Here is a 27,235-nt window from a genome sequence, read left to right on the forward strand (position 1 = left end):
CAACTATATATACCGTAATTTTCGCACCATAAGCCGCACCTGAATATAAGCCGCAGCAGCTAAATTGAATGATTTGTACATATATAAGCCGCACTGGACTATAGATGGGTTTCCGCGCGACGTCATCACAGAGCAGAGTGCGCAATCTGCGCATGCGCGGGGGAGAACGAACCGGAAGCGCCATTCACTCTCTCGTTATTTTCGGGATTTAGATAGGCATAATGCTGCTATTATAGGCATAATAGGCATAATGCTGCTATTATAGGCATAATAGGCATAATGCTGCTATTATGTACAAACAGATCCAACTTTCGACAAATCATTTTTATTGAGTAAAGAAGATATTACAAACTGCATCATTTAATCTACTTTCATTAAACCTGGTGAAGACCATTTATTTTCTGAATGTATAATGGCCAGAGCTGCTGCGGGTAATAGCGCCCTCTACAGGCTCATCCCGCCACTGCGCGCGCATCATCCTCTCATGTTTACAAACAGGAAACCCATCTATAAGCCGCGGGTGTAAAATCCACAGATTTAGGAGGTCGCCTAGTGGCCGTTAGCTGTAAAAATCCATAGATAAGCCGCACCGTTATATAAGCCGCAGGGTCGAAAAATGGGAAAAAAAGTCGCGGCTTATAGTCCGAAATTTACGGTATATATACTGAGCCTCTACAGTTAATTATTAGTGAGGTTTTAAAATCGTGGTTAACCCATTAAGACCTGGAACGCATATGTGTCACTTAAGATTTCTTTGGCTATTCAAAAATAGCAGATATACAAGCTCATGGCGCGGCACCGAGTGCCGCGCCATGAGCTTGTAGATCTGCTATTTTTGAAAAATCGTGAAAAAATATATAACATTTTTTTTTCAAAAAAAATTTAGGATTTAGAAAAAAAAATTTGAATCGGCCTCAGGTCTTAATGGGTTAATAGTAAATACCAGTTAATAGTTAGTAGTTACCATCCCTACCTGAAGTCAGGGTAGAAGTCCAGTTTGTCTGCTTCTTCGTCACACACGTCCGGCTGCTCCTTCTCGCCGTTGTGGTCGGCGGTCGAAACCAGCCGTGGCAAAACGCTCCCGTCGTGAGGAACGTCCGTCTCCGCTGCGTCGGCCAGAGGTTCGGCCGCCATCCGAGGTTCCCGCTCGGCAGCGCCCGAGGGATCCAGATCTACGTCCAGAGTGCTGGAAGACGACGACGACGACGACGACGACGACGCCACCTGAACCGTTGGACCGCCGCCGGACCCGCCGCCGACCTCGTCGGTCGAGTTGCCCGACCACGAGCCCTCGAAGGAACCCGAGGCGTTTGCGTTCGTCTCGTCGGGCTTCTTCTCGGGTTCGGATTCGTTGTCTGAGAAGTACGCCGAGTCTCTGTAGTTTCCGCCCATGAAGGGTTCCTCGCCCGCCGCCGCCGGAGCCGCCGGCTGGTCTCCACCGTTCTCCTCGTTCTCAGCCTCCGGTACATTCTCTAATTCAGCCTCCGGTACATTCTCTAATTCAGCCTCCGGTACATTCTCCAATTCAGCCTCCGGTACATTCTCCGCTACATTCTCCGCCTCAGAGATTAGGAGCTCGTTCTCTACCTCGGAGATCACGATTTCCGGCGGAGCCAGCGCTGTGGCGACGTTGTCGGCGGGTTCTTTCGGCTCCTCCGCGAAGCTCACGCCGTTCTCTTCCGGGGAACGGTCTCTGACGATGGCGGCAGGTTGAGAGTTCCACTCGGGAGACTCCAGGTTCTCCGTCTCGTAGCCGCTGTCCGCTGTCTTGCCCGGAGGCTGGAGTTTGTGAGGAGCTACTACCGGGGTCGTGGTCGACTCGTCGCCCGCTTGTAACCCCAGCCTGTGGATGTCCAGGGAGTCCACGGAGTCCGGCGTCTCGGCCGAGTCGTCGGCGGTGGGCGCGGTGGTGGAGTTGCTGTCCTCCAGGAGGCTGTCCTGGCTGATCTGGTCCATGGACGGCCCCGAGACCAGCAGAGAAGAAGACCCGACGGGAGGAAGTTCGCCGTCGTCGTCCTCCTCCTCCCCGGAGGTCTCCTCCTCCTCGTGATCGGACAGAGCGGGTTCGAGCCGCAGCGTCGCGTCGTCCTCCGCGTCGTCGATGAAGTCGCTCGGCAGATCGTCGCTCGTCAGGCCTTCGCTGTGGCCGTTGTCGGGAGGCGACGCGGGGACTTTTAAATCGCCCGGATCCTTGATTCCCGCGGGCGGAAGAACGCCGTCCCGCGAGGCTCCGAGGTCGTCTTCAAGGCTGGGGATTTTGGCATCTGTGCACAAAGAGTCTGTCATGGCACTTTCAGAGAGCACAGGGGACGACGGGTGACCGTCGGTCAGGAGGAGAACGGGGACCTCGGTTCTCTCAGAGATCGAGTCGAACGCGGAGTCGATCCCCGTATCGGAGGAGTGCAACGGCGCAAAGTCATCGGCGTAAGAACTGTTCTTATCTGGCAGCTGGTTGCTCGAGACGTCTTCTGTGATGACCGTGATGGAAGGCACCAGTGTTTGGTTTTCTACGAGGGGCTGATAGAAATCCCCCGAACTGGGACTTGGCAAGTCTAACGAGTCTTGTGTCGGGGACGTGCTAATTGCTACGGGTTTTAGATGGGATTCCGGTACGCTGAAGCTGTTCAAGGACTCCAGATTGTCCCAAGAGCTCATTCTGAAGCTTTCCTCGGGCATGTGAGCCATCCCCGGCGAAAGGAAATTCTGTTGTGGACTCGGGCTTTTCCCTGATAAACTAGAGTGCTCTTTCATCAGGCTCTGCTCCGTGAGGAACACAAAGTTCCCCGCTAATTTGTCGCTACTCAGAAGCCCCGTCACGTCTGCGTTCTCCGCCGCCTCCTTCTCCGGATAATCCTGCAGACGAGGCGCACCCGGACGTACCCCTAAAAAAGAATCCCCCAAAATATCATCCGTGTTGACCTCCTGGGCCAAAGGGGCTAAGGAGGAGGAGTTGCCTTTGTGAAAGGGGTTTCCGTTGCGTTCCGGAAGCTCCATAAATCCTCTTCTCCAGGAGGGAGACTCCTCCTCCGGTTTGGACTCGCCCTCGGTGAAGATGTTGGTGTGGTAGGGACTGTCGTTCTCCAGAGAGGACCAGACGTGGCTGTCCGGTAAGTACGAATCCTTCGAGTCGATACTCTGGTGGAAGAAGTCCGCGTCGGTGCTCGACTCGTCCAGACGGACGTCTTGGAGGACGACGAACTCTTGCCTGCCCGACAACGTGTCCACGTCGGGCAACCTTCTGTTACCGTTTGCCCCGGCCGCGCTTTCCCCTTGTTCCTCCAGCTGGATGTAATACTCGCTCCCGCCGCCGGGCTTTTGTGCGTCGAACACGGGCAAGACCCCGGGTATCATCCCCGAAGGCGCGCCACCACCACCGCCGGTTTCTATTCTGGCCGCGCCGGTAGCGGGGTCCGGGAAATGGGCCTGGATGTCCTCGCTGGAAGCCGGGAAGAACATGCTGTGGTAGTTCAACGTGGTGTCCATGCCCGGGCGCCCGCCGCCGCCGCCTCCTCCTCCTCCTCCGCCGTGGTGGCTGCCGTCGTAGTGGTCGTGCTTGGCCGCCTCCCACACGTACTCGAAGCTGAGGCCCCGGCTGGTCTCGGTGACGGTCAGCACCTCGTCGATCTCCTGCCTCAGGGCGTCCTCGGCGAACTGCTCCAGGATGGGGTAGGAGGAGTGGCTGACGGTCTGCCGGGCGGCCGGGTTGGGCTTGAGGGCGTCCCAGCGCTGCTCGAAGTCCTCCTCGATGTCCTTCTGGCCCTGCATGCGCAGGTAGGTGAGCAGGCGGTGGACCTCCTCGGCCGTGGCCCGCTTGTCCGCGGACAGCCAGCAGAACTGCAGCACCTCGTACCTGCATTTAAAACGATGGACGTGCGTTTAAAACAACGTACCTGCATTTAAAACAATTACGTAAGGAAGATGCAAACATTGGGAAAATAGCCGATTTACAAGCTTACAACTCCTCGCTTGTAGTTCGGCTATTTTCACAATATCTATCTGTGGAACCGAGTCAAACTAAACGTAACGCCTAAAATTCCAACCGCTTGTCACTCTAAAGTCGGGGATGCAACTCTATCAGACGTTAATTTGCAGTGCATTCTGGGTAGTGCAGTTCTCTCCTCACCATCGGTCGGAGTAGGGCAGCTCCAGCTGCGGTTTGAAGGGCTTGATCTGCTGCTCTCTGATCACATGGTTGAGCACCTCGCGGTCAGACAGGTGGGTGTACGGCTGGGCTGCGTTCTCAAACAGTTCCCACAGGGTCACACCCAGAGCCCTGCGGAGCAAAACACAGGCAACACCAAATCACAGTCACCATCATCTACTGCAGTGCTTTTCACAACAAAGTGTGGTCCGGAGAACCCCCCCCCCCACACAGGGGTACCTAGAGTGGGTTCCAGGGGGTCCCCAGCAAAATGAGTCGGCATCAAAATCATTTTAGCCACTTTAAACTTGTATTTATTTATTTTTCTGCATTTTTGAAAAATTGTAACAACACAAATCTTGTGTGAGGGGTCCACCGTGGCACAACATATTTTCAGATGGGGGTCCGCCGCGGCCAAATACAAATTAATTTGGGGGTTTGCCTTGCTAAAGAAACCTCTGTATCTCCTTAACTTTGTACAGTGGGCAAAACGAGTCATTCTCGATGCGCGATCGCTCCGATTTGAGCACCGCTGATATAGAAACATACGTGTTTTCAGAATACTGTTGGGATTTAGGAGACATTTGTAGAATCGGCTTCAGGTCTTAATGGGTTAAAGGTGGAAGCCACGCCTCTACTCACCACACGTTGGCAGGCTTGGTCTGCTCCAGGGTGACCACGCCCCCGTGACGCTCCCCCACCAGCTCGGGAGCCAACCAACGCAAGGGGGCGGAGACGTCGTCCTCTGTGATGATGTAATCTTCCTAAAAAGTCAGGTAAAGGAGAGACATTAATCACAGTCAGGTGGATGGATGGCGTTTGCTCTGCTTTTGCAGACTATAGCAGTGGTTCTCAAAGTGGGGGTCCGGGGACCACCACAGGGGTGCCAGGGGGTCCCACCAGCAAAATGTGTTACTATAGCGTCACAATCATTTTAACCACTTTAACCATATTTTATACTTTGGCTATTCAAAAATAGCAGATATACAAGGCTTGTAGATCTGTAATTTTGTGAATATCCGTTTATTTTTTTTGTTATCTAGATTTTGTCATTAATTATTATAATTTAAAAACTTTTTCTAAAGATTTCAACAACAAAAAAAAATCACGCATGTTCATGAGTTGAAAACAAATGCAAACATTTTTCAAAAAGAATGTCATTAATAAAATAAAAATAAACAAATTAGATTATTTTTGTATTAAGAAGTAGTGAAAATAGCAGAGCTGCGAGCTTGTAGATCTGCTATTTTCACTAGTTTGGGTCCCGGGGCAAACATCTGATTTCTCTTTTGGGTCTTGAGCTAAAAAGTCTGGGAACCACTGCATTAGACTGACACTTTAACTCTCTCAGTGCCAATGAAATAAAAAAATTATTGCGAACTGTGCCAGCAATTATTATTTTATTTTTTAAGTAAAAAAAAAGTGCTTAGGAAGCGAGATACAGTTAAACAAGGAGTGGATGGAGCTGCAAATCTTCAGATAATGATATCTTGGGTTCTGAACATTCCCCCCCCAAATATTTTAACTTTTTTAACTCGGGATTTCTCGTTCTGGCACTGAGGGTATTCAGAAAAAACTCGGGATAACTCGGGGCTTGGCACTGAGAGAGTTAACATTGGAACAACATGAAGAAATAAAAAAATGCATATCAAGACACTCAAGTCACAGAAACAAACACACACACACACACACACGCACAAGTTCACCATTTGTCAGATACACACATACAGTATATTCTAACGTGTGCCACAAATAGCAGCCTTTGGTGACCTTATATCTGGTGAGCGGTACATTGGCACAGGCCAGAATACGTGCTCAGCACTATATGAGGAATGCAGCAGACAGACAGACAGCAGTGAGTGCACTTGGCCTTGGGGCGTATTATACAGTATGACGTGTCAAATTACGCGTTGGTAAGGTCTTAATTCTACAGTGAAATATGGCCGGGGGTTCAAAGGTCCAACACCTGTATGTCCCACACTGGATACCATTTGTCTTATTTCTGCTAAGTCATTTGATTTGAAAGGTTGTATTACGTTACGTTCCCCGCCGACTCCAGGACAATATGCTGTACACAGATCCCAAAGACTATAGCGGGTGAAATCTCAAGGGAGAAGAGGCGTCGTTTTAAATGACATCCACCACGGTTCTCATCTCACCTCGTTTTTCTATCTGCCGCAGTCAGAGACTGGAATGACTTGACAAAAAAATTAATAAAAAAAAAACTTAAAACTGAACACTTTTATCCCAAAGTCAGCTTTTAACTCATTTAGACCCGAGGCCGACTTTAAAAAAAGGCCTTCTAGATCCTAATCTAATCATTTTGTATTCAAAGAATTTAACCCATTAAGACCTGGAACGCGTCTGTGTCACTTTTTGATTTGAGCAAAAAAAAAACATTATTTTACACTTTGGCTATTCAAAAATAGCAGATATACAAGCTCATAGCGCGGCACCGAGTGCCGCGCTACGAGCTTGTAGATCTGCTATTTTTGAAAAATTGGGGGGTGTCCCTGGAACAACATATTTTGAGATGGGGGTCGGCGACCAAATACATATCCTTTTAGGGGGTCCTTGACATGAAAAAGTTTGAGAACCACTGATACAGAAACATGCGTTTTTTTTCCAGAATACTTTTGGGATTTAGAAGACATTCGTATAATCGGCCTCAGGTCTTATAATGGGTTAAAATAAATTGCATGTTGCTATAGACATAGCAAACATCTAAGATGACACGGACACTTTCCCCGGATTGAAGCGTATAAGAACGCACAGGCTTTCCAGACATCCTGTTGGAAATCATCATCATTATCGATCTAGATCGGCTATTTTCTGCAGAAGTTTTCCCCAGAATAAGGGTTTAAGTGTTGTTTTAACACATTGAGTGCCAAAAACGGTCCGGACCATTTTTGAGAATCCAAACGAGGTGTGCCAAAAACGGTTATAACCGTTTTTTCCTTCACAGCACCAGGAGATATCATTTTTCGAAGATTTAGACTTTAATCCACTTCAAAAGCCTGTATCTCGGCTCCTGTGTACTTTTTTTTTTACTACGTATTTTTGACTATTTTTGACTATTTTCAACTGGCTGCAACTATGGAACGGATTACCGAATGTTTTACATTTTTTCCCCCCGATTGTACGAGACCTCTATGTGTGTAATGAGGGGATCACCGTGAGGACGGTGATCACAGAAAATATTTTGTGACTACTTGAAAAAGGTTCAAAAATGGTTAAAAATCCAGGCACTGTACCCTGTTTTAAAAAAAACCTGGCACTCAATGTGTTAAGTGGTTAAACAAAATATAAAATAGCACAAAGTCTCTCTATCTTACTTTGTATCTGTAGGGTCCGATGCCATAGTCTCCCACTTTGACTGTCAGGTCTGCTGTCAGGTAGCAGTTCCTCAGGGCCAGGTCACTGTGAGACAGGGATGAAACATCAGCCATTATTAGCGTTTTTTAATGCATTTGATGTATTACCTCGTGGTTTTCCTTGCTTACTGCTGTAAATCGCACTGGATTAAGAACTTCTGCTAAATGCCTAAATCATTGATTCTCAAAGTGGGGTCCGGGGACCCCCAGGGGTCCCTTCAGGGAGTTCCCAGGGGGGTCCCCAGCTAAATGATGGATAGTTAGGAACCAAATGGACCCTTATGGGTCTGTAACTCTGAGAGTGTACAAATGGAACCAAATGGACCCTTATGGGTCTGTAACTCTGAGAGTTTACAAATGGAACCAAATAACTCTGAGAGTGTACAGATGGAACCAAATGGACCCTTACAGGTCCATTTGACAGACAGGGCCACCAATGGACCAGCTCCTATTGAATCTGCTGCCCTCATGTGGCAGTTCATGTGGTACTGCAGCCCTACAGGAGTGTGGTTGTGTGAGGGGGACTTGTGGCCCAGCGGGTCGGTCCAGTGAGAGAAACCTTCACTTTCAGCCAGAGATTGTGACAGGCCTAACTGACTGCTGGTCTGTGCAGTTGCTGCTGTTGGCCAGGAGAGGGCGCTGCCGCAGCAGGGACAATCTTGAGACTTCCCAAGAACGATCAGCAGTGGTGGAAGAAGAACTACTACGATTTCTTACTGAAGTAAAAGTAGCAATACTACGTAAAAGTCCTGTATTCAAAAGTAAAAGTACCGATGCAGAATGTTCCATTTTTAAAAAAATCTAAATTTGTCAAAATCTTTAACCCATTGAGACCTGAAACCGATTCTAAATGTCTCCTAAATCTCAACAGTTTTCTGAAAAACGTATGTTTCTATATCAGTGGTGTTCAATCTTTTTCATGTCAAGGACCCCCAAAATTATATGTATTTGGCCGCGGACCCCCATCAAAATATGTTGTTCCAGGGACCCCCAGAAGCAAAGATTTGAGTTACAAATGTTCGCTTTAAAAATATATATATTCAAAGATTTGCACACATTTTCACGATTTTTCAAAAATAGCAGATCTACAAGCTCGTAGCGCGGCACTCGGTGCCGCGCTATGAGCTTGTATATCTGCTATTTTTGAATAGCCCAAAGTGTAAAATAATGCTTTTTAGCTCAAATCTAAAAATGACACAGTTCCAGGTCTTAATGGGTTAAAATAATACAAATTGCCTATCTACAAGCTCAAAACGCGACACAATGTGAGCTTGTAGACCAGCTATTTTTGAATTTCCTTAATTGGACTTGTAAAAGTGACTTGTAACTAAAGTTTTCAAATAATTGCAGCGTAGTAAAAAAAAAAGTACAATTTGCCTCTGAGACATAGCATAAGCATTAAGTACTTATATAGTATAGAAACGGAACATACGGCACTCAAGCAAAGTAAAAGGACCTCAAAATTGGACTTAAAACTCTCTTAGGAGAGAATCAGAACCCAACAACTTTACCATTGAGCTGATAGAGCCCGGCCTGCTTGCTCAGGGGAGACATTGACTCTTGACCATCAGGTTAAAATTCATGTCAGATCCTGTGAGACATGACCTTTGACACGATCTAAATGTCTCAATAGAAGAGCAGGGACACAAAATACAACCACCCCAATTGTATAAGTTATATAGTATTAACATACTCTACCATACAGATTGTATAAGTTATATTGTACTAACATACTCTACCATACAGATTGTATTGTATTGTACTAACATACTCTACCATACAGATTGTATAAGTTATATAGTATTAACATACTCTACCATACAGATTGCGTAAGTTATATTGTACTAACATACTCTATTCAAAATGTACTTGAGTAAAAGTACAAAAGCGTTGGTATCAAAATGCACTTAAAGTGCCAAAAGTAAAAGTACTCATTAAGCAGAATGTCCCATTCTTGTAGATCTGCTATTTTCAAATGGCCGAAATGTACATAGGGGCTGACGTGGTTAAAGTACCAAAATTAACAGTAAAACTTTTTTTTTAGCTTGTAGATCGGCTATTTTCAAAATTTTTGTACTTTTACTTGTACATGTTATCCATTAACCCATTAACTGCCAGAGGTATTTTCATATTTTTTTAGCCAGTGCCAGAGATATTTCATTGAAAAAATAAAAAGTACTCAGGAGCTGAGATACAGAATTTTTAAGTTTTAAGTTAACAAGGAAGTGGATAGGAGTCTAGATCTTTGAAAAATCATATCTCCTTGGTCTTTGGGTCAAATTGGAAAAAATATATATATATAAAAAAATACAAAAAAATGTGTTCACGTAGATCTACGCGATTGGCACGTGGCGGCTTTAAATAGGTTCGCGTAGATCTACGTGATTGGCAGTGAATCAGTTAAAAGGTTGTTTCATAGTGCCGCTTTTAAGTACAGCACTTGAGTAAAACACTATAATTACTTCCCCAGCAATGGCCGACCAGAGACATATGGTAGCTCATTCAGAGACAGTGCTGCCGGGGGGGGGGGGGGGGGGGGGGGGGTTATACTCGGGTTTCCCCAGTGGCATTCCATATGCACGCGTTCCAAGAGTGCGTGTGTGTGTGTGTGTGTGTGTGTGTCCGACCACCACCAACACCCCCCCCCACACCCCCCCCCCCCACGGACATCGCTGACACTAGTGGTGTCAGGCGCCCCCCTCCCTCCCTCCCCCTAACTGAAACCTACGCAAGATAAATGGAGAGATATTTTAAACGACCATGTTGTACCATAACCTCATATCAGCTCATTGGCAGTTACAGTACGGCAGCAAAACACACGGCCGGCCGGCCGGCGGCGGTGATGATGATGGGTTCCAAAAGGATCTTTTTGGCCCTACAAGGTCAATCTAATTAACACGGCGAAGGCTGTCAAAGTGCATGGGCACTACCCTTTACCACCTCCAGTGGGCGCTGTCACTATCATTACGTCGCTGTCGAGTAGGGGCAAAAAAAAACTCTTATCTCCATATTCTTTTAACGTTTTGTTTGTTTTTTTTGTAAATTAACCCATCTGTGTCATATTAGATTTGAGCTGTAACCATTATTTTATACTTTGGCTATTAAAAAAATGGAACGCATCTGTGTCATTTTTAGATTTCTTTAGGCCATTCAAAAATAGCTCTCAGATAAACAAGCTCAAGAGCTTGTAGATCTGCTATTTTTGTAAAATCGTGAAAATTTGTGCAAATCTTTGAATATATATATATATTTTTTAAAGCGTTAGGATTTAGGATTTAGAAAACATTTTTTTAATCGGCCTCAGGTCTTTTTACAAAATGTACACACATTTTCAAGATTTTTTCAAAAGTAGCAGATCTACAAGCTCGTATAGCACACAACGGCACTCTGTGCCGCACTATGAGCTTGTATATCTGCTATTAAAAGTAATTAAATTGTCACCTTTAAAAATGTGCAAATACCCTGTATACACTTATACTGTCTGTTGGTTTGTTTACTGTTGAGTGAGCAACAAACAATGTTGCACATTAAGCTAATCGTCTGGGGACCCCCTGACCGCCCCCAAAATAATTTGGGAACCACTACAGCCCCTACAGTATGACACCCTGGCCATCGCTCCGAGCGTCCTGAACTCTTCTTCTGGCTCCCACCAAGCCGGTGGAATGACCTCCGACCTCTCAATTCTCAGTCAGGACCGCAGACAACTCTCTCCAATCCCCAACGTCTTAAAACTCACAGGTATTCAGACACTACCTCACCCCCCCCCCCCCCCCCCCCCCGCCACCTAGCGCTCCTCATTCCCCTTCTTTTATAGATGTCTGCTACATGTTCACATGTATTATGTTTAACCCATTAATACCTATGAAGCCGATTCTACATGTCTCCTAAATCTCAACGGTGTTCTGAAAAACATTATGTTTCTATATCAGTGTTGCTCAAACTCTTTCATGTCAAGGACCCCCAAAAATTATATGTATTTGGCCGTGGACCCCCCATCAAAATATTTGGTTCCAGGGACCCCCCCAGAAGCAAAGATTTGAGTTAAAAATGTTCGCTTTAAAAAAATATATATATATATTCAAAGATTTTCACACATTTTCACGATTTTTCAAAAATAGCAGATCTACAAGCTCATAGCGCGGCACCGAGTGCCGCGCTATGAGCTTGTAGATCTGCTATTTTTCAATAGCCGAAGTGTAATATAACGCTTTTTTAGCTCAAATCTAAAAATGACACAGACGCGTTCCATGTCTTAATGGGTTAAATAGACTGTTTGCTTGTCCACAAATTGCTAAGTATGTTATTTACATTTCTAGGTTTGATGTTTACCTGGTATGCTCGTTAACTCTTTGTTTCTTCCCTCGCACTCCTAATTACGTGACCGTTCACCCTGTCGTTTGTTCACTAAGTGCTCACGCCACGCTCCAAGTAAAATAACTCTGGAGAAGAGCTCTCAAGGTCGTGTCATTTAAAGAGATAGTTCACCCCCAAAATGACTTTTCTTTCCTATCGATCACATACACAAAGAGTCCCCTTTGTCTCTCCTACCGGAACCGCTGCCTACCGGTCCCGCTGGTCAAATTATTGGCTTAGGAAAGCAACAAAAACAAAAAAAATATCCATGAATTCAAGTCTCCATGGGGTTGAAAAAAGTATTTTTTTTTGGGGTGAACTATCCCTTTAACAAATGTAAGCAATATTAAAAATAAATGCAAAGCAAAGCCATTACTGAGGATATTATATTATGTTATCATATTAATATTAATCAAAGCTGTGGATGAGCACCGACGCCCGATAAGAAGAATTCACAACTGCACCGTTTTGCTCTATTAAAAGGACATGAAAGCCTAAGGCGCGGCAGGCTGGAAACACGGCAGGCTGCATAAGGCTGACCTTATTGCGAACGCAGCGGAAGGAGGCGCGCCGAAGGCGCACCTCCGCGCAAGTGGAGCTTACTATGAAACCGTGCTCGGCTTGTGTGTGTGTGTCTCTCTGTGTGCAGTCACGCTCTCATTGGCTGCATGCACCCATGTGACTCACGCTCTCATTGCCTGCCTGCCCCTGGGTGACTAAATACACTCCTCTGACATAAATATAGCAGCTACAGTAAAAAAAAACACATCTACAGGCATCTAAACGAGTTCATCTATTGGGATATCTAAGAATTCCATGTCATTTGTGCATATTTCAGGCTAGATGGCAAGTTGAAAACGCCTTCGTTTGAGGACAGTTCCCCCCCAAAAAAAATATCTGCCTACCCCTGGGTGACTAAACACACTCCTCTGACATAAATATAGCAGCTACAGTAAAAAAAAAAACACATCTACAAGCATCTACACGAGTTCATCTATTGGGATATCTAAGAATTCCATGTCATTCCTTTCTATTCTTCTTATTGTTATATTCGAGCTGCGTTCGCTTCCCGCGTTCGCGCGTCTTACTTGTAGTACACAGTCTGTGATGTATAAGCAACACAGCGGCGGCTATAATCAATGTTGACCACTGTCTAATGTTTTGCACATTGACACACACACACACACACACACACACGGCTCTGGACCACCACACCTAAACCTAACACACAAGTTATTAATTTGATTAGCTGCGGCTGTGTTAATTACTACTATCCCACCATGTTTTTTAATCTGCTGTCGTTTTTTAAACCTGAACTGGGAAACAAACTCATACAAAAATCAGCCTAATGGGTTTCATGCTCCAACATTCAGGTCCTCTAGTGCTGGCCTACTCGACGTGCCTGAAATGTCATAAAAAATACGGTGAAGCAGCATTTTGCTTCTATAGGCCGACTGCTCGGAATAAACTCCCAATATACCTAAGACAGGCCCCCTCTTTAGATAGCTTTAAAACACAGCTCAAGACTTACTTCTTCACTCTTGCTTTTAGTTGATCTTTTTCCTATGTCGCTGTGTTGCTGTTTATGTCGTCGCTGTTTGCTTGATTCACTGCCTTTTGTTTTCGCCATTATTTTAATACTATAGAGCACCGAAGTCTGACGTCACTCCCAGTAGAGGGCGCTGTTCCAGGGTTCGTGGCTTTATTTTTTGTGTTGAAATCCCCATTGGAGAATCTGAGATCACATCATATAAGAACTGTGTTCCAAACATAAACACACCACCCTGGCGTTTTTGTCAGGGGGGTGGCTCTGCATCGTTTATGATATTCATTCATATTTGATACAGCCCGTTTCTGGCGAAAAATGGAATTAATTCTGCCTTAAAAGTCTTAAGAACTACTACTTCCGGGTCTGAAATCACTGTCCCCACAGCAGCCGCGTTCATGGGAAATGTAGTCTTTGGGTTGTTTGACTCGTTTCTAGTGTTTATATTGTGTTACTCTTTCGGTAAACGTGTACATTTACACCTTCAGTCGATGCTTCATATCCATATGAGTGAAAACGCCAGGGTGGTGTGTTTATTTTTGGAACACAGTTCTTATATATGAAGCGATCTAAGATTCCCCATTGAGGATATCAATACAAAAAGTAAAGCCATGAACCTGCGGAAAGCGCCCTCTACTGGCAGTGACGTCAGGACTTCGGTGCTCTATTGCTATTATTATTAATTTCCTGCCTTTATTTTTATGCCATTGTTAAACTGCTTTGGTGTTTTTTTATCTGCTTTGTTGTTGATTTGTGTTGCTTTTTCTGTAAAGCACTTTCGCTTTATTTCATTTTTTGTATTTCACCCTGTAAAGCACTTTGAGCTGCATTTGTCATGAAAGGTGCTATATAAATAAAGTTTATTATTACTATTATTATTTAGCTTTTCTCTTCTTCACCATTCTTTTTGTGTGTCCTCCCCCTCAGGTTTGTGCTCTTTGGGATGACCACCATCACTGAGACACAGCGAGAGAGAGAGAGAGAGAGAGAGAGAGAGAGAGCGAGAGGGTGGGGCTATGGGCGGCATCCCACAATGCCCCCACAACGAGGCGGTGGTGGTGGTGGGCCGGGGCGGCTCCGTTCACACCCGCTGTACCATACAAAGCCACCACCGTCCCGTCCCCCCCGTGGCCCGTGCAGGCGGGCAACCACCGAAACCTCAAAAGGGATTTAACCCATTAAGACCTGGAACTGTGTCATTTTTAGATTTGCGCTAAAAATCATTGTTTTACACTTTGGGCTATTCAAAAATAGCAGATATACAAGCTCATAGCGCGGCACCGAGTGCCGCGCTATGAGCTTGCATATCTGCTATTTTTGAAAAATCATGAAAATGTGTGCAAATCTTTGAACATAATATATTTTTAAAGCGAACATTTTTAACTCAAATCTTTGCTTCTGGGGGTCCCTGGAACAAAATATTTTGATGGGGGTCCGCGGCCAGATACATATAATTTTGGGGGTCCTTGACATGAAAAAGATTGAGCAACACTGATATAGAAACATACGTTTTTCAGAAAACTGTTGAGATTTAGGAGACATGTAGAATCGGCTTCAGGTCTCAATGGGTTAAATATGTTTTATGACGGTCATTTACAGTAGTCCCACACGAGAGAGAGAGAGAGAGAGAGAGAGAGAGAGAGTGAGTAGAGCGCGTTTTGCAGCTGTAACGGGGATTAGGGTGGTGGATTGGGGGGGGGGGGGGTTGGGTTGAGGGAGTACCGATATGAGGGGGGGATCCTTTTACACCCAAAGAGCAGAATCATCATATCCCTCCAGCAGCAGGTGACAGCTGACACCGCCGCAATGCATGGGAGCTGTGTAATGTGAACCCTCACGGAGCTTATTCTGAGCAATGCAAAATAGAAACCTCATGAGCTGGGAGCGTCCTATGCCATCCATCCGTTCATCCATCCATCCATCCATCCATCCGTCCGTCCGTCCATGCCCAGGGCTCCCCCCTCCCCCCCCCCCCCCCAACTGCACCGACTGCAGGGCTGGCCCGCCAAGCAGCAAAGACCCTCCCCTCCCCGTGCTCCCCTGTCTGCCTGCCTGCCTGAGGGGTGTGAGAGGGAGATTGAAAAACACGAGCCCTTGTGCTTCGCGCACCTTTTTTGGTGAGCGTTGGTTCTGGGGGCTTCGGACGGGAGCAGTGTTGGATGTTTGACAGAAAATTTAGTTTTAGTCATAGCCCTTTGAATAAAATTCTGTTTTAGTAGACTAAATATCATAAGGGTTTAGTCGACTAAATCTACAGTTGATTTAGTCGACTAAAATGTTTTTTTTTGGCGGTGCCTTGATGGTGTTGTAATGGCTGATTTTACACTTGGTTGTGCTCTGAAAATAGCCGATCTACAAGCTCACAACGCGTCGCAGCGCGAGCTTGGAGATCTGCTATGTTCAGAGCGCAACACCCGAGCGCAACCAACATAACATTACTTGTCTTTTAGTTCTACTGGATCTCTTCTCCACTAGTCCTTCCCTAATATTTTAGTCTAGCTTTTATTTGTTGACAAAATAGTCAATATATTTATATTCATAACGTTCGACGAACATTTTTCGTCATAGTTTTAGTCGACAAAATCAACACTGGACGGGAGGCACAAAAAGAAAACGTGGCCAGTAACAGGACTGAGGCCTTTAAAAAAAGCCTAGTTATCTTAACTACATTATATAACCTTGGTATCCCTATTTTCAGCAGGAAACGTAGCATATATCTACAAGCTCACGACATGTTGTGGTGCGATGCAAAATTGGCTATTTCTGCAGTGCTGTGGAAGTATAAAATAGGTTTATAAATGGTTTGAGTGGTTGACAGGCTTGTGTAGCCCCACAGGGAACTTCAACAAATTAAATTGAGATTTGTCAGTGCGTCGGTGGTTAAATTGGATGCATCATCAAAATAAAACATGTTCTGCCTAAAAAATGTCTGAGACCCACTAAACATTAATGATAATGAATTATACAATCTTAGTGTACGTTTGTGTGCAGAAACAGAATCACAACAACAAAAGGGAATGCAACTGCACTCAATCAGGCATCTTGCTGTCAGATTTAGTTTAAAAAAATAAAAAATAAAAGTGCCTACAAGACAGTATCTTCATGTTGGCTCTTTGACAAATTATCTCTTATTCTTCCTAGCTTGCAGATTAAATGTTTAGTGAACAACTCAAGCAAACAGGCTGCACATAGCGGAGCCGAGCTGCAACCAATCAGTCCAAAGCAATGACAGCCCGTGTTTTTTATTCTCCGGTAGAATGGTACCGGAGAATATCAAACATCCATTTGTTCAGAGCGATTGATTAGATTGAATACTTTACTAACAAGGTTGAAGACGGTGCGGCAGTACTGGTAACAAAACATTACATTTGTGTCAGATGTAATGACATTCCCTCCAGGCGTTCCCAAGGTATCCGTGTCCACGTGGAAAAAGCTATGGTAGAATGGTAGAAACTACCATTAATTAAAGTACTTCTGTTGTGTGTTGCTCTTATAGGCCAGAGGGTTTGCATTCAGAGAGAAAGTGCTGAAAGCTTTGGAAAAGTAGGTAGTCAGTTACTGTAGCTTGATGAATATATCAACCTTGTTAGGGGTGTGCCGATATATCGTCCCGCGATATATCGCGATACGTTTTCATGACGATATGTATCGTTTTGGGAAAAAACAATAATAATAATCAGCCATGCAAACAGCCCCGAGGTGAAAAGGGTGACAACATGTTGTTTTTTTTCGGGTCAGGTGTCACACTATTGCCCTATTTGGATTCAAAACGGCTATTGTAGCTGAAAAGCTACAAGTTTGCATGTCTGAATAATGCAAAAACAGAAATATTTGTTTGCATTTGCTTTTTTTCCTCCCCCATATATTTTCATAATAAAAAAAGTGTGTATCGTATCGTATCGAAATCGTATCGAAGTTGTGAGCCCAATATCGTATCGTATCGTTTCGTGAAATTAGTGTATCGGCACACCCCTAACCTTAGTGTATAATTCTAGAATCCTATGTGGACACCACAGGTTGGCATGGGTTCACCCCAATACTAAAAGCTGGTAATTTGTAATAAAACCCAGGAAGTAAGATTCTGTATCATTTTGGTTAATTATATAACCTACAAGGGTCTATTAGCTTGTAGATCGGCATGTATGGAGGGAAGGTGCAACAGCAAGCCACCATCACACACACACACACACACTTTGAGTGGCAGGTTCACCCATGCATTCACTCAGAGACACATTATGAACTACGTGCGCAGTGGTGGAAAGTAACTAAGTACATTTACTTAAGTACTGTACTTAAGTACAATTTTGAGGTATTTGTACTTTACTTGAGTATTTCCAATTTCCAATACTTTTACTTCTACTCCACTACATCTCAGAGGCAAATATTGTACTTTTACTCCACTACAATTATTTGAAAACTTTAGTTACTAGTTACTTTTCAGATATAAACTATGATATAATGAAACATACATTAACCACTTTAACCCTATTTTATACCTAGGCTATTTGAAAATAGCCGATCTACAAGCTCACAACGCGTCGCGATGCGACGCGTTGTGAGCTTGTAGATCTGCTATTTTCAAATATTTAGTACTTTTACTTTTGGTACTTTAAGTACATTTTGATGCCAATACTTTTGTACTTTTACTCAAGTAAATTTTTAATTCTGGACTTTTACTTGTAACAGAGTACTTTTATATTGCAGTATTGGTACTTTTACTTAAGTAAATAATTTGAGTACTTTTTCCACCACTGCAGCGTCTCATGCACACCCAACAGCAACGCACAACATGTCATCATACTAGGCCTGTCCCCGACTAACCATTTCTATAGTCGAATCTGATTGGCCAAATGTTGCCTGTAGTCGAATCATGCAACATCCAAAAAAAAAATGTGTGCACGATTCGACTGAGAGATTGTCAAAGGAGTGTAAAACTCACTTTCAAAACTTCCCTAAAGAAAAACACCTTCAGGAGGCTGCAATTCAAAAATGGCGCCTGTCAAAGTCCTAACCTAACACCCCCCCCCCCCCCAAACTTTTTCCTTTTTTCCCCTTTTTTTTCTCTCTTGTACATATTTTTCACTCTTCATACCAGTAACCTGTAAGCTGATTGTATGACGTTCTGTATAGTAGTGTATATCTGTCTGTCTCTTATATGTCATCATGATTTGTGTGCATGGGGATCTCATTTTAAACAAGCTCAGTGCTTTATGAGTCTTCCAGTTTAGTAGACCTTGTATTGTGAATTTGTACTTCCATGTACTGTTGTTCTCATGTCTTACTAAATAAAGTACATCAATCAATCAAATCAAATCTGTCTGATTCGACTGCCAATCTCTCAGTTGAATCATGCAAAAAAATTATATATATATATATATGTGTTATGCAATAGCATAGGATCATTCCATTTGGGCTGTGGGGGGTGTGCTTAATGTCTGATTTAACATCTACTTGAAGGTGAAGTGTTGCTACCTGTGCAAGAAGTTGTGCTTGTGAAGGTGAGTGACGCCCGCGGCGATCTCGCACGCCATCCTCTGCAGCTGCAGCAGCTCCGCCGTACGGAACATCCAATCCTGCTGAGTCAGGTAGCTCCTGAGATCGCCCTGCAAATACACACACACACACACACACACACAGACATTTGCATAAGGGCAATTTTATAAATGCATGGAATAAAGCATGATAAAATATCATGACTAAAAAGTTTTAAACGATTGTGTTTTGATATTTTGAAACCGCTGAAAATAGCCGATCTACAAGCTCACAACACGTCGCAGCTTGTAGATCTGCTATTTTCAGAGCGCAACACCCAAGCACAACCAAACATTAACACTTCTACTGGATCTCTTCTCCACTAGCCACTAACATTTTAGTCTAGCTTTTATTTGTTGACGAAATTGTCAATATATTTAGTCTTAAGGCGGTTACACACCGGCGAATGTGCGAATATACGCAAAATTCGGACTTGTTCCGAATAATTAAAAGACGCTTTTTCGCTTTGCTTTTCCGCTTTTTCGCGCCATGTACGCTTGCATTGACTTTATAAGGTTTTTTTAAAAAGCGTATTATTCGCACGAAAAAATCGCCCCGGTGTGTAAGGACCTTTAGTCTAGTTATCGTAGCTTAGTTTTTATTTAGTTTTTATCAGTGAGAAAAGGTAGTCGACGAACATTTTTCGGCATAGTTTTAGTGGACAAAATCAACACTGTTTCTAATGACTGAGAACTTTTATTGTTTTTTTATCCTAACCCCAACGTGTCATGCACCGAAAATGAGCCGATCTACAAGCTCACCGCGCAATGGATTCTGGGCTTGTGACTTGTAAAAGATCGGCTGGTTTTGGGGCTTGCAGCCGAGTATAAATCAGGCATAACTCCCAACGCTACCCTATGACCCCTGAACCCTAACCCTCTAAACGCCTGATCCCAACCCTAACCCTGTAACCCCTGAACCCTAACCTCTAAAAGCAACTCTAACCTCAACCGCAATCTTTGTCCTAATTGGAAGCCTAAAGTCTAAGAGTCTTCTACTACAGTCATAGGCAGTGGTGGAAAAACTACTCAGATATTCTACTTAAGTCCTGTTACTGGAAAGTAACAATACCACAATATAAAAATACTCTTGTTACAAGTAAAAGGCCTGTGTTCAAAATGTTACTTGAGTTAAAAGTACAAAAGTATTGGCATCAAAATACACTTAAAAGTACTAAAAGTACTAAAATGTTTGAAAAAAGCAGATCTACAAGCTCATCGCGACGCGTTGTGAGCTTGCAGCTCGGCTATTTTCAAATAGCCTATGCATAAAATAGGGCTACAGTGGTTAATGTATGTTTTATAATATTGTAATGTATATCTGCAAAGTAGCTAGTAACTAAAGTTTTCACATAATTGTAGTGGAGTAAAAGTAAAATATTTGCCTCTGAGATGTAATGGAGTAGAAGTAAAAGTATTGAAAATACCCCAGTAAAGTAAAAAATACCTCAAAATTGTAAAGTACAGCACTTGAGTAAATGTACTTAGTTACTTTACGCCATTGGTCATAGGTCATTTGGCCCTCACAAGTAGAATAATACAAACACACACACACTACTCTCTAGTGTGTCAGTGACAAGATAATCATCAGCAGTGGGGTCAATGTAAAACAGTGCAGTGTGCAGAGCCCGCCACACGGGGGCGGTAGACACTGGGGTCCAACATCTTTCGTCTCTTCAGCACTTCTTCTTTACATGCTGATGGGGTCCAGACGACCAAATAAGGCTAAGGCTGTTTAGTAGACCTGTATGCTGCTGTGTCACAGTGATTTATAAATACAAGAGTCCAGCTCAGGGCCGGCGCAATAGAACCGTGTCGCACGCACGCACGCACGCGCGCACGCACGCACGCGCGCACGCACGCACGCACACACACACACACACACACACACACACACACACACACACACACACACACACACACACACACACACACACACACACACACACACACACACACACACACACACACACACACACACACACACACACACACACACACACACACACACACACACACACACACACACACACACACACACACACACACACACACACGTCTCATTTGCCGTGGTGTGAAGAAGAACTTGACTAAAGTAAAGGTAGCAATGCCACACTGTAGAAATGCTCTGTTGCAAAGACGTCGTATGAGTGAAAATAAAAAGATTTTGGCATCAAAATATGCTTTAAGTACGTGTAGTACCGTTTTCAAAAGATGACAAAAAAATCTTTTGAAAATAGCAGATCTACAAGCTCACTGCGTCACATTGTGGGCTTACCTTGCAGATCTGCAATTTTTTTCGGAATAGATGAAGCAGGTGCTTAATTGGCTAATTTAGTCATTGTTCTTGTTTTGTAATAACAATTTAAAATCTACAAAGTAACTTGTTGAGTTTTCAAAATATTTGCAGTGGAGTAAAAACGTTTGCCTCTGAGACGTGGAGTAGAAGTAATAAATCATCGACCAACAAGAGTCAAGTCAAAATCGCACTTAAAAGTACAGTAAGTACTTGAGTAAATGTACTTGGCTGCTTTCCATCACTGCTCATTTGGAGGGTGAGATGGGGGGGGGGGGGGGTGGGGGGTGTTGGATGATGGGAGGTGAAATAGGGACACACAGGTTTATCTGTAATTCGGCCCACGGGGCCCCATGCAGGGCCGGCTCAGCCCAGCCAAACCCAGCCTGGCCCCGGGGTTCTGGCCCGGGTCCATGGTGGGGGACGGGGGGGGACGGAACGGTAGTTAGTTTGCGTTTGCAAACAACCACCTCAGCTTGTGTTGAATTTCACACCCCCAGGAGCAGGCTGGGAATCTTCCCCGGGTGCGCTGCTGCTTGCTTGCTTGCTTGCTTGCGGACAACACTGGTTGTTACTGTCCATCAATCACGGGCGGACACATTAAATGATGATGGCAGACGGGGCAATCGGGAGGCTTTGATGTGTTTCACTTTGTGCCCTCCGGGGCGAAACATTTTAGAGCCAATTTACAGCTGCTTAAGGTTATGAGCAGCACTTGGCGGCGCGAGGGGCCATGAGAGAAGAGATTTGTCATTTTAGACAGCATGTTGTTTAATCCGTTAAGTAGCGGGGAAAGCATCTGTGTGTCATTTTAAGATTTCTTTGGGCTGTTTAAAGAAATAGCAGATATACAAGCTCATAGCATGGGACTCATCTGCTATTTTTTGAAAAATCGTGGACATTTGTGCAAATCTTTGAAAATATATACTTTTTTTTTTAAGCAAACATTTTTAACTCCAATATTTGCTTCTGGGGGTCCCTGGAGCTAAATATTTTGAGATGGGCGTCCTTGACATGGGGGGTTCTTGACATGAACCCCCCCCCCCCATCTCAAAATGTTTTGTTCCAAAGAGGGGTCCGGGGACCCCTCTTTGGGTTCCAGGGGGTTTCCAGCAAAATGTGTTAACCCATTTTGGGCGGGAAACCCTATTTGTAACAGACAGGAACCCCTTTTGCGGTTCCTGTTGCTATGTAACAGTATATAGCAACATACATGTTCTGTCATTTTTGAATACATATTTGATGTTTTTCAGAAAACTTAGGTCAGGATTTAGAAGGCGTTTTTTTTAGAATGGGCCTCATGTCTAAATGGGTTAATATAGCATCACAATCATTTTAACTCCTCTTTATCCATATTTTATACGTTGGCTATTATAAAATATATTAAAAATAGCAGATATACAAGCTCATATGTTTAAAAATAGCAGCTTGTACATCTGCTATTTTTTTAAACATTTAGGAAAAATCTTGAAAGTGTTTGAAAATCTTTGAATATATATACATTTAAAAAAAAAAAAGTCTACTCTTCTGGGGGTCCCTGGCACAACACATTTTCAGACGGGGGGTGTCCGCGACCAAATACATGTCATTCTGGGGGGTCCTTGACTAGTGATTTCTACTGATTTAGAAGGCATTAATAGTAGAATCGTGCCTCAGGTCTCAGTGGGTTCCCTCTGCACCCTACTACGTATGTGACTATTTACAGTGTTGTTTATTGACTAAGAGCTCATGTTTATTCTGCTTATTCAGATCTCACACTCGCAAACCAGTGGTCTAAAGTAACTGACTACATTTACTCAAGTACTGTACTTAGTGCCAATGACGTCTTTTGACGTCACTTATTTTATTTTTAGTTTCAAAATAAACATTTTAATTTTTTTTTTTTTTTTTTTTTTTTTTTTTTATCTCAAAGGAACTAGGAGAAAACGATTTTCAAAAAGTTAATGCTCCATCCACTTCAACGTTAAAAAGTAAACGGAGGAAAAAAATCACATTTTTTAATTTTTCCCGCCTGTGGCACGGGGATCAACAATCTTGAAATAAGCCTGGCAGTGAATGAGCTAACTGATTCACTGCCAATCACGTAGATCTACGCGAACCTATTTAAAGCCGCCACGTGCCAATCGCGTAGATCTACGTGAAGTGATTTTTGTTTTTTTTTTGACCCAAAGACCAAGTAGATATGATTGTTCAAAGATCTAGACTCCTATCCACTTCCTTGTTAACTTAAAACTTAAAAATTCTGTATCTCGGCTCCTGAGTACTTTATTTTTTTCAATGAAAAACTCTGGCACTGGCTAAAAAAATATGAAAATACCTCTGGCAGTTAATGGGCTAATGGCACACTGAAAACGGCCGTCAAAAGACGTCATTGGCACTCAATGAGTTAAGTAACATTTTGAGGTACTTTTACTTTCCTGGAGTATTTCCCTATTGTCTATGTTTTTTACTTCTACTCCACTACATCTCGGAGGCAAATATTGTACTTTTACTCCACTACAATTATTTGAAAACTTGAGTTACTAGTTACCTTGCAGATATAAATTATTACATTATGAAACATACATTAACCACTTTAGCCCTATTTTATACCTAGGCTACTTGAAAATAGCCGATCTACAAGCTCACAACGCGTCGCATCGCGACGCCTTGTGAGCTTGTAGATCTGCTATTTTCAAACATTTTTGTACTTTTACTTTTGGTACTTTAAGTACATTTTGATACCAATACTCTTTTACTTTCACTCAAGTAGATTTTTGAATTCCGGACTTTTACTTGTAGCAGAGTACTTCTACATTGCAATATCGATACTTTTACTTAAAGGGGTAGTTCACCCCCAAAATAACTTTTTTTCTATTGATTACTCACCCCATGGAGCCTTGAATTCATGGATATTTTTTTGTTTTTGTCGCATTCCTTCCTTTATTATTTGATTATAATAAATTTAGCCCCATTGATTCCGGTAGGAGACACAAATGCATTTGTGTCTCCTACCGGAACCAATGGGGCTAAATTTATTATAATCAAATTATTGGCTTAGGAATGTGACAAAAACAAAAAAATATCTATGAATTCAAGGCTCCATGGGGTGAGTAATCAATAGAAAAAAAGTTATTTTGGGGGTGAACTACCCCTTTAAGTAAAACATTTGAGTACTTTTTCCACCACTGCTCATAGTCATAAGTGGCTCTGGATAACAGCGTCGGCTGAATGCCTAAATTGTTAAGAGTCATGATGATGTGCATGAGTCTTGTCTGCCACGATAGTGTGAAAACTACCTTAGGTGAGGGTACTTGAATGACTGCCACGTGGATTACTTCCACCATACAGACAAGGACACCTTCATGTGCAGATTTATCCCTTTCCATTGGCTCCTATAAGCTTTCTAATTATTCCCCGAGGAGGGAGAGGGAGGCCCAGGTACACGGCTGGGACGGTGTTGTTCATCAAGGTGCCTGATGCTTCAGAGGAGACCCGACTCCCACGGGACCCCCACGGGACCCCCACGGTGCAGCCAAGAGAGAGGAGACTTCCTCCTTAGAGGCAGTGGTGGAAAAACGTACTCATTTCTTTTTTCACTTAAAGGAGTAGTTCACCCAAAAAATGACTTATTTTCTATCAATTGCACACCCCATGAAGCCTTGAATTCATGGATTTGTTTTTGTTTTTGTGGCATTCCTAAGCTAATAATTTGATTCCCGTCTCCTACCGACTAATGTATCCGGTAGGAGACACAAAGTAGATTATTTGTGTCTCCTACCGGAAATACACACGTTCATCAAATTGTTGGCTTAGGAATGCGACAAAAACTAAAATAAATCCATGAATTCAAGGCTTCATGGGGTGTGCAATTGATATAAAATAAGTCATTTTTTGGGTGAACTCCTCCTTTAAGTAAAAGTATTAACACATTGGCTGCCAAAAAAAAAAAAAAAAAATGGAGATAAGATTTATCGAAGATTTAGACTCCCATCCACTTCCTTGTTAACTTAAAACTTAAAAATTCTGTATCTCGGCTCCTGTGTACTTTTGCTTTTTAATTGAAAAATCTCTGGCAGTCTACTGCAAAAAATCTGAAATAATTCTGGCAGGAAATGAGTTAATAGATACTCTGTTACAAGTAAAAGTCCGGAATTCGAAATGCAATCCGAGTGAAAGTACAAAAGTATTGGTATCAAAATGTACTTAAAAAGTACCAAAAGTAGAAAGTAGTCATTGTGCGGAATGTCCCATTTCACATTCAAAATGTATAAAATGTTTTGAAAATATACATTTCAAACGGCCAAACTGTATATAGGGCTGAAGTGGTTCATGTATGTTTTGTAACAATAATCAAAATCCACAAAGTAACATAGTAACTTTAAGTTTTCAAATTGTAGTGGAGTAAAAAAAATACAATATTTGCCTCTGAGACGTAGTGGAGTAGAAGTAAAATTATAGAAAGATTTTAATACTCAATATTTTACTCTAGTACAGTACTTGAGTACATGTACTTAGTTACTTTCCACCACTGCCTAGAGGAATGCCCTAGTGACAACACACACACACACACACACACACACACACACACACACACACACACACACACACACACACACACACACACACACACACACACACACACACACACACTAACAAGTCACTCTGCAGGGTCATATAATAATATACGACTGACTTTTGGTAAAAGTGCCACCTGACTCAACCTTAGTGAGCCAGTGAAGTGTGTGTGTGTGTGTGTGTGTGTGTGTGTGTGTGTGTGTGTGTGTGTGTGTGTGTGTGTGTGTGTGTGTGTGTGTGTGTGTGTGTGTGTGTGTGTGTGTGTGTGTGGGGAAGCGTCTGGAGAAGCGTCACTACAAGCAGGCTCAGAGCAGTCAGTGAAAGTGCCACGATGGCTCTCGTTTCTAAGCTCGCTCTCCTCTCAAACAGCCCATAAAGCACAGATACGCAACCCATTAAAGCGGGAAAAGAAGCGGGAAACCAGGAAGGCATTTGTGTCTAGCAGATATACAAGCTGATAGCACGCGCTATGAGCTTGTAGATCTGCTATTTTTTGAAAAATCACGAACATTTGTGCAAATCTTTGAATATATACATTTTTTTAAGCGAGCAGTAACTCAAATCTTTGCTTCTGGGGGGTCCCTGGAACAACATATTTTGAGATAATAATTTTTTTAAATCTTTTCCCAAAAAAATATATGATTTAGAAAACGTTTCTAGAATCGGACTCAGGTCTTAACTGATTCACTGCCAATCACGTAGATCTACGCGAACCGATTTAAAGCCGCCACGTGCCAATCGCGTAGATCTACGTGAAGTGAAAAAAATAAAAAAATAAAAAAAAGGATATGATTGTTCAAAGATCTAGACTCCTATCCACTTCCTTGTTAACTTAAAACTTTAAAATTATTTATCTCGGCTCCTGAGTACTTTTTTTTTTTCAATAAAAAATCTCTGGCACTGGCTAAAAAAATATGAAAATACCTCTGGCAGTTAATGGGTTAATGGGCAAACACATTAAAACCGGGAAATCATCCGTGTCCTTTTAGATTTAAGTTATAGATAAGAGCAACATAAATTGTTCAGAAAACTCTCAGGATTTAGAACGGTGGCTCTCAAAAATAGCAGATATACAAGCTCACAGTGCATTGAACGTTGAGTTCAATGCACGTTTGTTTTTTTTTAAACTTGAAAGTGTTTGCATTTTTTTCTTAATAGTTTAGATTTTCTTCTGGAGGGTCCCTGGCACAAAACATTTTCAGATGGGGGTCCGCGAGGGCCAAATACATCATTTTGGGGATGTCCTTGGCACCAAAAAAGTTAGAGAACTACTGACAGTTGCAATCTTTTTGCAGCAGTGTCAAAAAAAATGCAACAGAAAAAATGTGCAGCAAAGACATTAGGGCAAAGACCCTAGCCTTTATTTCTACCGCATCCAGTATGATTACCTTCATAATCATAGTATTATCATCATCTTTTTATTCTTAACTTTCAATT

General features: G+C 43.0%; 1 protein-coding gene across 5 annotated transcripts in view; it reads right to left on the reverse strand.

Annotated features, from left to right (window-relative positions):
* The window catches only part of lmtk2 (lemur tyrosine kinase 2), a 94,041-nt gene that overhangs the window by 11,027 nt on the left and 55,779 nt on the right, over window positions 1-27,235 (reverse strand). For all 5 annotated transcript variants that reach the window (XM_080448458.1, XM_080448456.1, XM_080448457.1 and 2 more), the window contains exons 7-11: window positions 18,887-19,017; window positions 7,477-7,561; window positions 4,784-4,905; window positions 4,124-4,273; window positions 974-3,850 (exon numbers count right to left, since the gene is read on the reverse strand). In XM_080448458.1, the coding sequence (XP_080304584.1) occupies window positions 974-3,850; window positions 4,124-4,273; window positions 4,784-4,905; window positions 7,477-7,561; window positions 18,887-19,017 (3,365 nt within the window). The remainder of the gene's footprint in view (window positions 1-973; window positions 3,851-4,123; window positions 4,274-4,783; window positions 4,906-7,476; window positions 7,562-18,886; window positions 19,018-27,235) is intronic.

Source organism: Gymnoscopelus braueri (assembly GCF_963280865.1).
Source record: "Gymnoscopelus braueri genome assembly, chromosome: 13".
NCBI lineage: Eukaryota > Metazoa > Chordata > Actinopteri > Myctophiformes > Myctophidae > Gymnoscopelus > Gymnoscopelus braueri.